The 11,446-nt window shown below is 31.2% G+C and overlaps 2 protein-coding genes across 2 annotated transcripts; one reads left to right on the top strand and one right to left on the bottom strand.

The window, feature by feature from the left end:
• On the bottom strand, positions 3,891-6,351 carry LOC107628915 (lipoamide acyltransferase component of branched-chain alpha-keto acid dehydrogenase complex, mitochondrial-like). Its single transcript, XM_016331549.2, has 4 exons — positions 6,286-6,351; positions 5,891-6,137; positions 5,602-5,690; positions 3,891-5,502 (listed from the first exon to the last, which is right to left on the bottom strand). The coding sequence occupies exons 2-4, from the start codon at positions 6,108-6,110 to the stop codon at positions 5,365-5,367; spliced, it is 447 nt and encodes a 148-aa protein (XP_016187035.1). The 5' UTR covers positions 6,111-6,137; positions 6,286-6,351; the 3' UTR covers positions 3,891-5,364.
• Positions 7,162-9,991, top strand: LOC107628914 (HVA22-like protein k). Its single transcript, XM_016331546.2, has 8 exons — positions 7,162-7,375; positions 7,466-7,527; positions 7,603-7,700; positions 8,020-8,071; positions 8,375-8,438; positions 8,653-8,748; positions 8,854-8,926; positions 9,351-9,991. The coding sequence occupies exons 1-8, from the start codon at positions 7,358-7,360 to the stop codon at positions 9,455-9,457; spliced, it is 570 nt and encodes a 189-aa protein (XP_016187032.1). The 5' UTR covers positions 7,162-7,357; the 3' UTR covers positions 9,458-9,991.

Below are 11,446 nucleotides of genomic sequence, written 5' to 3'. Positions count from 1 at the left end.
ACCGTTATTCAATGTTTATATTATTTACCTATATTTTTTCTATTCCAAAAATTAACAATACCACTGTCATAATAAAAGACACAGAAACAACATGTCTAAAAATAATACAATTAATTCCTTTGACCCACGAAAATCTCTCGACTCATTTACAATTTTTCTCAAACACATCGAATTATTGTTACTCTTACACTTATATACACAAATAATATTTTTTCACTGTAGTTTTACAAAAATAAAGAAATAAAGGGTACATGATTATAGGGATGAATCCAAAAATGTGACTCTGAAGGAGCCAATAACATATATAATATTAAAATATTATACAAAAAATTATATAATATCAAATGTATTACAAAAATATATCGATAGAGAATATATTTTAAAGTACAAAAATATGTATATACTTTTTATTAACGAAGTGGTCGATTTTTCGTATCATAAAATTTATCGATAATAGAATCTTTGTCAAATTTTTCAGCAATTTTCTTTTCAATATAATTAAAAGACAATTAGCAAGAAATTAACCTTTCATTTTGTTTATGAGTTATTCTTCACAATATTCATCGTTAAAAAAGATCTCTCAGTTGTAACAGTTAAAATAGAGAGAATTAATACCAAATGAATCAAGAAGGACGCTCACAAGAAAAAAAATCCACTTTATGGGATTTGAAAAATTTTATTTAATTAAAAAATATTAGTAATAATATATTTTTAAATTTTTTTAATATTATTACTTACTTTTTTAGATATTAGAAATCATTAATATTTAGGTTAGGCTAGACTTTTATTTATATTAGACTAAATACTAAATAAATTTTAAAAAAAATTAAATCATACTTAATAACTTATTACTATTAATTTTTTTTTAAAAAGTTGGGACCGAGACCTCCACTCGCCCCCTAAGATCCGTCCTTGCATGATTAAAATAATGCACATAATTTACCATGAATTTTAACAAACTATTTCTTCCGCGTTGCAATAATATTTTTTTCCATGCATTTCGAAACTATTTCAAGAAGAAAAATGCTAGTTGTTTTTTTTTAGTCTTTAGTCAATTTTTTAATTTAAATAATATTATTTAATTAATAAAAAATATTATTTATCTTTTAAATTTTTAGTTTTTAATTAATCAGTCTTTTAATTTAAATAATATTATTTAATTAATTTAAATACTCACTTTTATAAAAAGTTACTTATTTTTTAGTTTTTTTTTTAAATTGAATAATTAATAATTAAAAAAAAACTTAATTAAACTATTAATGAATTTAAATACCAACTTTTATAAAATGTTACTGTTTGATACCTGATGTTCTCGGGTACTCGACGGGTCGAGTGGTGATGAGTAGAGGAGAGGATGAGACCCTAGACTGACGTAGAGCGAGGACAAAAATGCTCGTTGGTGACGTCGGAGGTGGAGTGGAGTGTGGGGGGTGGCCACCTACAAGGACACTCTGACGATTAAGTCAGTGTCCGTACAATGTGGTAGCCAGATTAAGTAAGAATGTCACGTACCTCGGGGGAGAGCTGATATTTCCCCTTTTATACTGTGTGGGACGGGCCCTGAAAGTGACCTGGCCCACTACCCAAGAAGCTTCTATGAGCTGTCATAATCCACGTGGGAGGGGCAGGTCGTTCCGGACCCCGGGTCGGAACTTCGGGCTGTGATCCGAAGATACTGACCCGACCGGTGTCCTGGGTCGTGCGGGTGGTTAAGTCGGGTATGTCTTGAGTCGGACGTTCAAAGGACCGACCCGTCGATCTCTCTTTCGTTTCAAAAACCACATGCGAAAACTAACCAAAACCCTAAAAAAATCATCATGCCCACCACTCTCAAAAACTAAAATCCACAACGACCAAAAAATATTGTCGTGTATAAATAAACAAATAAAATAATAATCGAATAAATTATCTTTGTAATTAAATTTAATTATTTTTTATGTCTTTTTTTAACTAAAATTTTTAGTTATCGATCTTTAAATAATTAGACTAATTTAATTCAATTTCATTATAAAAATAACTTCATAATATAATATTATTAAATAAACAAATACAATAAAAAATCACTCATATAAATATGTTCAAAATAATTTTTTAATAATTTGTCTTGTAATAACTAATAAGGACCAATCTTAGTTTCTAGAAGGGAGGAGCTGGAAAAAGAGACTAATATCTCTTTATAATTTGTCTATTCTAATAGGTAGTCATTATCTAAAATCTTCTATGATATCAGTGTCGAAAAAGTTTGTTTAGTATGCTCTAATAATATTCCTTAGAGGATATATGTCACTTTGGACATAAGACCATTTACATTATTGTATGATGATAGGATATGTATCCAAAATTATCAGTAAAAATTGAATCATTATTATTAAATTTCTTCCTTATCATCATGAAATGGAAGTCAGTCAAGTCACTAGCTCTACTCAACATGAATGATGAATCACATATCCATCCTTAATGCCGGACACTATTTTTTTATTTATCAGATAGAGGTTGAGTACGGCAAGTTACCAGATCCCATTATTTTTTATTTTATTTTATTTTTTATTTTGGTTGGCAAAATTATGTGAGGCATTATTGTTTTCACTAGGGGTGGCAACACTACCCGAACCCGCGGGTATTCACCCCGCCCCTACCCGCTCGGGGCGGGTAATTATCCGCCCCCGCACCGGGGCGGGTTCTTGGGCGGGGCGGGGCGGGGTCGGGTAGAGCAAAAACCCGCCCCTACCCGCCCCGTTGCCACCCCTAGTTTTCACCATGATTTTGAAAATTAGATTGAATTGGCCGGTTGAATCTGTTCAATTAGAAACCGATAATAAAAACAGTCAAATTCGATATTTATAATTGTTGGAGAGAAAATCGTTTAAAAATTGTCGAACTGGCCGTTATTGACCGGTTACTAAGTGTTTTTTCAGTGCTTTTTCTTATTGTTGATTATTGTGATGAACTTTGTTAAAATTTGCATTGTTTATGTTACTGATTTATCCCTCTCGTCATTATCATTGGCATGAACTCCAAACCAAAACTCCCTACTTAAGGTATGAATTAGAATGATGAGACCAAGTTGTGAATACACAAGTGTCAACGGGCTATAATATATATTGAGTTTGTGACATTAGAAGGGTGTAATAATAACAATAATGGAGTCATGTTATTTAAATAATGAGGTTTAACATTTAAACTCTCAGCTTCTCAGCCCTATTTGATTCTTCATCTCATGCAATTGAATCAACCAGACCTTCCTTTTCTTTTTCTTTTAGTTGATTCTTAATTTTTCTAATATATGTAGCTTTCTGAATCAAGTGGATCAGATTATGTAGTTTTCTTGATTTGGAATATTTTCCAAGACGCATTAGAAGAACTATTTTATTATTATGTTTGCTATAATAATATTCACATATTTTGTATGCTTAGTCACTTGCTGTGGTTGTTCTTTGAGTGCTGGTTGAATATTATTGTATCTAATAAGAGTTCTTAGAATACTTTTATCTTTGGTCTTTTATAATTTATTTATTATTTTATTTTATTTTAAAATAATTTTTTCGGTTAAATTACCAGTTGGACCAATAAATCAGTAAATCGATGACTAAAACGATTTGATGACTGGTCCGATTTTCAGAACTTTAGTTCTCACAATGAGACATTCATGGATATTCTTTTTCCAAGAAAAAAAATTAAAGAATTATTAAATAATCTTATATATAATTTGTTAATACGTAGTACATGGTCGCATTATTTCATAAAATCATACTATGCAGATAGCTATTTAATTGGCTCAAGTTATTTCTTTCTTGAGTTACTAGTAAAAGTATTCCTTAATTATCAACACGTTTAATCTTCATTCCATGCATCATGTACATTGCCTAATCATTGCCTAATTTTATGCCCAATTCAAGAATTTCCGTTTGAATTGCTTAATTTTTTCATGCATCATGTACATTGCCAATCGCCTAATTTCTATTTTAACTTTGAATTTCTATTTGAACTTTAAATTTCTAATCTCTGTGAGTGTATATAAATTTTTCTAATTCCATAAAAATTTATTAGAAGTGCATAGCACAAAAAATTAAAAAAAAATCTCTCAACAAAACCTTATTTATTTATCAAAATCTTATTAATTTTTTTCATTATCATCGTCAACGACTCTTTAATGGTTAAGATTAATAGTAATAATTTGGTTCCAATTCATAAGTGGAACAAATACAAATTTTTCAGCGTATTCTTTTCAATTTAAAGAACTTCTATTAATCTCCCAAATCCAACTCAACCACCTTATTTTTGCCTCAGATGCTGGAAAACTCTTTGGTTGGTTCTCTGGCCTTACTTCTTGGCTTGTCCTAATGATAGGTTCAACTCTTAGTCTAATTGGTTATGGTGTTTAATATCTCTTCCTAGCTAATTATATCTCAAATATCTCTTATTGGCATGTTTTTTTGCTAACTTTTTTTGGTGACAATAGTATTTGCTGGATCAACACAGTTTGTTATGTCGTTACAATAAGAAATTTTTTGTCTCATAGTCAAGTAGCCGTTGAAATCGCAACTAGTTACCAAGATTTGAACGCTAAGGTTTATATTAATATTGTTGATATTTTTTCACCACAAAAGAACAAGGCTAGAGCATTCTTTTGTAATAAAAATAGAGTTTAGCAACAAAATTGCTCCACCCTTATTCTTTTGGAGTGGAAAAACATCAATAACATTAGTATAAAACCTTAGCACTCAAACTTTGTAACAAGTTGCAATTCTAATAGTTACTTAACTATGAGACAAAAAATTCCTTATTGTAACAACATAATAAACTATGTTAATCCAATAAATACTGTTGCCGGCAAGGAAAGTTAGCCAAAAAAAAAAACATGACAATAAGAGAGATTTGAGATATAGTTAGTTAGGAAGAGATATTAAACACCATAATCAATGAGACTAAGAGTTGAACCTATCATTAGAACAAGCCAAAAAACAAAGCCAGAAACCAACTAAAGAGTTTTTCAGCATCCGAGGCAAAAGTAAAGTTGTTGAATTGGATTTGGGAGATTGATAGTTCTTTGAATTGAGAAGAATATGCTGAAAAATTTGTATTTCTTCCACTTATGGATTGGAGTCAAATTATTCCTACTAAGCCTAACCATTGAAGAACCGTCGATGATGATAATGAAAAAAATTTATAAGATTTTGATGAATGAACAAGATTTTGATGAGAGAAATTCTTTTCTTGTGCTATGCACTTCTAACAAATTCTTATGAGGTTAGAAAGATTTATATACACATACAAAGAAATTAGAAATTTAAAATTCAAACGGAAATCCAATGTTTGGATACAAGTACTTATGTTATGCAAGCCATCTTCCACTTTCATCTCGAATTAGACCTCCACTACCCGGGTTCCCTTGGGAGGCACCATCAGTATTAACTTTAACCCATCCATTTGGGGGAGGTTTCCATCGAATGAAGACTTCTTTTCTCCTGCTAGCTTTTCTAAAATTCCAGTCCCTCTTGCAAGCTTTAGGCACAGTTTCAGCAAATTCAGTTAACACTTGATGGGAATTATGTGGTCTTTTGAACGGAGGATAAAAAATTTCACCTAAGGTTGAAAACTAACCTGCAAGATTGAAAGAGACTGGACATTCTTTATGTTTGGTACAACTAGACCATTTGGAGTAGCCATGGCAACTCCAATGTTGTGTGAACCTATAGCAAGTAAACCCATCTTGTCAGATCCAAATTGACGGCTAATGCCTCAAATAAACTATTGAATTAACAGACCCCACATATCAACCAACTATAACCAGAAAAAACATTGAATCTACCAAAATTCAAACACATTCAACCTTCAAAGAAGGCTAGCAAGACATATCGAGAGTTCAGCCTGTAATGTTTAAGAGACAGACCTTTGAATATGACCTCCATTAAATCCTCTTTGAAGCAACTATTCAAAGAGGGGTACTTGGTGAGGGCCATTGACAATGATTTGACTAATATTGGCAGAAAAGTGTGCTTGACATCTGGATAAGGATTGTTTTTCTGAAACGCTGTTTTAAGCTCCACTAGAGCATTGCATTTTATCTCATCTACATAATGGAAATGTGGGACCTTGGCAGCCAGAGACATTGATTTTACATTGCTCTTTGGTATCCCCTAAAAGAGAATAGAGAAGAAAATAATTAACTTCCAAGCTATTCAACATTCAAGGTCGTCACGGTTTTCTTTCCAGGTTGACATGTATCATTGTCTCGTAAGAAAGAGACAGAAGAAAAGGGATTCAGATTCATATGGATGCTTTTACCTTAGGGGAAGTATCCTATTTATACCAGGTGTCACACTCTTTAGACCTATTAGTTGTAACTGATGTCACACTCTTTACACCTATTAGTTGTAACTGATGGTGATTTGTACCAGGTGTCACACTCTTTACACTTAAACGGTTCCAGATGGTTGAAACTGCAGGAGTAAAACGTGCTCCATAGTTTCCTGGCACTCTTTACAGTTTACACCTATGACAGTTTAATAGTATTTAAGTATTTTTGAAAAAAAGTAGGCTCCAAGGGCGGTGCTTGCATCTTCCTGTTCAAAACAGAAATCACGTAGGAGGTGCTGGTTTTTAATTTTGCGAGCCTTATGTGGCCCAGTTGGAATGTCCATTTCTCAAAGGTTACATGATTTAAGAAGACCTTTTAGGTCGAAAAAAAAAGACCTTTTAGTTGACCAAGAACTGAAAAAGAAAGCTTTTTATTATCAAGTCCAAAAACAAAAAAGGTCTTTTATTATGGATTTAGCAAATTTTCAAGTGAAAACATTTTTCATTTCCAGGAACGGTCCATTTTTCTTTTCAGCTACAGTCATATACTAGAAATATATGTTTACTATTTTATAATTTATATTTTATTACTAGAAAAAATTGATTATTCTATTATGATAAAAGTGATTATTTGAGTGGTTAATTATTTAGTTAGAAAAGATGTGAATTAACAAGTATAAATATATAAATACATAATAATTAATTTAGTAACTATTTTTTTTGTGTATTTAATATTTTTTATATAAAAATAATTTAATTATAAAATTAAAAATAATATAAAAACTTAATATATATACAAAATTAATTAAAAATTTGGTAAAAGTATGCGACTGAAGGAATAATTAAACCTTAGTTTTCTAATGTAGCATTGATTATACATTTAACTAAATTGCAGGGTACGTAACAAGCAAAATCAAAGTAAGGTTCCTCTTTGATCGATTTCTCAACAATTCAATTCCCCAACAACGCCATTGAGCACGAGCTTCGCGCTTTCTTCTTTTGCAATTGAAATCCCTAAACCTCAGAAATCAAATCCCCCTTCTCTGCAAATTTATGCTTAATGGCTCTTCACACCCAGGTTCTCGCCCTCTTCTTCATACATCACAAAAAGTTTCAATTTTTATTTTCATTTTCTTTTGGGTTATGACTGTGTATGTTGGTTTTGCAGGTTGTTGGGTTGGCACAGCTTCTTTGCCCTCTTAATTCCAACATTGTTCTCAAAACAGCATGGTATCCTATTTATGCTTTTATCCATCAAATTTTTCATTCTTTCACTGATGATTGGTTTCCTTGATTGTTATGAAGCTGTTCTATAGGGATTGTGATACCCGTTTACTCTACCTTTAAGGCTATTGAGAGTAAAGACCAAAATGACCAGCACAAGTGGTTATTGTATTGGGCAGGTTCCTAATTTTCCTTCCTTCTTAATGTGTACAAAATTGCTTAATTGCTGTTATTGTTGTGTTAAGTGTTTCATTCATTGATCCCTGTCATATACTTGTCCTGTAATTGTTAGTGCTTATAATACTTACTTGTGTTTGTATCATTCAAGTTTTGATTGACCATTTTGGAAGAATTCCCAAGTGAGTGGGAATTACTTTTGATAATCATCTGTGCAATTCATTTTATTTATTTATATTTTTTTAAGAGTTCATTGATTCGATGGTTTTATCTGGAATATGGGTATGTTTATTAATGCTGATCTCTCTTATGGTTTTCCAGCTTATGGATCTTTTAGTGTAGCAGAAATGTTTGCAGAAAAGTTACTTTCCTGGTACGGTCAAGTCGTCAGTATCTCCATAAGTTTATTTCATTTGCTTCTATTAACTGTAATGGTTCATCTTTTTTTCTTCCTGCAAACTTGCCTATTTATTTATTCATGTCTTCATTGTTAAAGTAGCTAGTCCTATGTTTTCTTGTTATTTGCTTCCAATTTTTTCTTCTTGTGATCTTCCACAATTTATGCTCTCCTGATGCCTGGAACCAATTACATTCAGATTTTCTATCTTGATTTGATTGTGTTTTAACATTTTACTTGGAGTATTGTGGGATCTAAGCGTTTATCATATCAATTCAGGTTTCCACTCTATTACCACATGAAGTTTGCATTTCTTGTTTGGCTACAGCTTCCCACTATTAATGTAAGCTTAATCAAACTGCTGTACATTACTGCTTTTGTGTTTTTTCAGTTGCTTCGTTAGTCAGTTAGTTAATAATATCTTTTTTAGCTCTTGAGCAGGATATATTGTATTATGCTATTTTACTTCTCTTTTACTTGTGCTTGTCTCCGTGATAACATTTCCGGTATATCGGGTGGTAGTAAATAAACAAAACCACATGGTGCTTGTTGAACAGGGTGCAAAACAACTCTACACGGATCATTTGCGTCCATTCCTGTTAAGGCATCAAGCTAGACTTGATCATGTTGTCGACGTTGTGTATGGTGAAATGGTAAAATTCTATCTGTTGATTTTGTTATGATTCATTGTTGGAAATGCATTGTTTATTTTATTTTCTTTTGAAAACAAAAATATGTTTTCTCCTTCCTTTCCGCAGAGTAAATTTGTCATTGCACACCAGGTGGAATTCCAACTTGCAAGATCTCTACTAATGAACATTTTAGTGACAGGTATGCATGTGAACTCTGTAGCTCTATTTTCACTATTTAATCTCCTATTTCAATGCAATATAGCCAATCTGTTGTTTCTAAAGAAAATGTATAAACGAAATGGCTAAATGAAAGTTCGCATTTAGGAGCTATTTTAATTGATTTAGCTTTTCTATTTGCTGTTCTGTGTTTGTTCAAATTCAGTAGATTTGTTGTGAACTTGTGATTGGAATATGGCAGTGTAGATTTAAGTACATGGTTTAACTAAGAGTTTCGAAATTCATTGCATAGTAGGATTTATTTACTCCTCCTTCAATATGTGGTCTTGTGGTTTTGGTCATCAGAAGGGATTAAATTTTCTTTTCATATAAAAGATTTGTTTAATTTGTTGTTAGTTTTTCGCTTAAGAGATCTCTTTGCTCATGTTATCTGCATTCTGTGTCAGCAAATCAAATGGTTAGGAGTATCATTCTACCGGCTAGAAGGGAACCAAATCATATCGAAGGACCGAAGGGGCCACCGGTTCAGGATTCTGAATCAGACGAAGAGTGATCTGTTTGTTTCTCGTCGTTAGAAAAGCATCGATTGGATAGTTTTATAATGCACGAATTTTGTGATATGCATGTGGTTTTGTCTTAGTTCTGAGCTTCAAATTTTCTGTTCTCTTTCATTTTTCCCTTGTTTCAATCATTGTACATAGGAAATTTGCATATTGTATCCAATAAGAAGAACGTTCTTGGCAACTAGTTGAACTTGGGAGTGACATATATAAAACAAAAGTAATATAGTACCTCACCTAATGTCCTGCAGCACACTTGGGGGTTTTGTCTACACCATCTCTCTACCGGCCGTCAGTGCACCCAACCTGGCCAACCAATCTACCGCCTGATTTGCTTGCCGGTCAATGAGCTCGAAGCAGATAGACCAACTTTGACGAAATAGTAAGGTGGGATAAATCTGTAAATATTTTAGGCAGCTCCATTGGATGGAACTTTTATACAGAGCTCCATCAAATTTGCTATACATTAATTTGCTACTCGGATTTTTAATATCCATCATATAATTTCCCACTATTTGATCTTGATAGTTCAGGTTCTTCTGTTTATTTGGGTCATGTTAGGAGGAGTTTGCAACATTCCTAATATATAAAAGCTAGAATGATATCAATCACAGGAAGAAGAAAAAGGTCAAAATGAGAATGGATATTTGAGAAATAGTGAAAAAGGTATAATCCAAAAACCAATGGATGTGAAGAATTATGCATAGTTGTTATATATTCTAATAATCTTAATTCTTAGAGAAAATGATAAATGAATTTTCGACCTTTTGATCCGCAGACATTTAAGTCATTGATCTTTTTAAAACTTAGACATATTAATCCTTTATGTTTATTTAGATCTGTTAGATCTAACGAAGAAATCAAACGTGACTTCTTTTGTACTGATCTAGTTGATACGAATGCACATATCAGTGAGTTTTTAAAATAGAATAAATTAGATTCAAGAATTAATGTGTCCAAATTTTAAAGATGTCAGAAACTTAAATATATTTTTAAATTCTTAAGAACTTAAATATCTGTAAATTAAAAAGTCAGAGATCGACTTGTTCTTTTCTTTAATTCTTAATCACTTCCTAATCGTCCTCTGCAGACGAATGAAGCTTGGAAAATTTTTCATTTAAAGTATTATACTATAATAGCACCCTGCTTTTCAATTAACTCGCATGTGCTCAAACGACCACTATATGTCTTGACAGCTCATCGGTTATATAATATTGTTATTAATGTTAATAAGGTTTGAGCATCTCATCCATTTCGAATTTTCTATAAGGAACAAGGAAACAGATATATGCCGATATGCACACTATGAATTTTCTATAAGTATCATTTTTGTCTCTAACGTTTGGGATAAGTCTCAAAGTTGTCCCTAACATTTTAATTATTCTATTTAAGTCCCTAACGTTTCAAAACTGACTCAATGTTATCCTGCCATTAGGGATCCGTTAACAGAATTGACGGCAGGACAAAATTGAGACGATTTTGAAACGTTAGGGACTTAAATATGACGGAAACGTTGGGGACAAAAATGATACATAGAAATAAATTTTAATTTTATCATTCAATAATATCAATTTTTTACTATACATAGTATTCAATTATTTTTTAATCACATCTAAGTAAATTACACTTAATCATATTACTTTCATTTTAAATAAATTAATTTTTTTTATAATTTTACTCTTAAAAATTTTTAGTTATCATGAAATATTTGTAGAATGACTAGTATATAAACTTGTAGAAAAGAAAAAAAAAAAATATATATATATATATATACAATAAAATATAAATTATACCTTTTGTCTCTAATGTATCAAAATTCTTTAAATTATAAAAAAATAAATTTATTTAAAATAAAAGTAATGTGATTAAGTGTAATTTATTTAGATGTAATTAAAAAATAATTGAATACTATGTACAGTAAAAAATTAATATTATTGAAAGATAAAATTAAATTAAAATTTATTTTTATGTATCATTTTTGT

This window comes from Arachis ipaensis, chromosome B03, assembly GCF_000816755.2.
Source record: "Arachis ipaensis cultivar K30076 chromosome B03, Araip1.1, whole genome shotgun sequence".
Taxonomy (NCBI): domain Eukaryota; kingdom Viridiplantae; phylum Streptophyta; class Magnoliopsida; order Fabales; family Fabaceae; genus Arachis; species Arachis ipaensis.
Note: the sequence above shows the minus strand (reverse complement) of the source record. Positions and strands in the feature narration are given on the sequence as shown.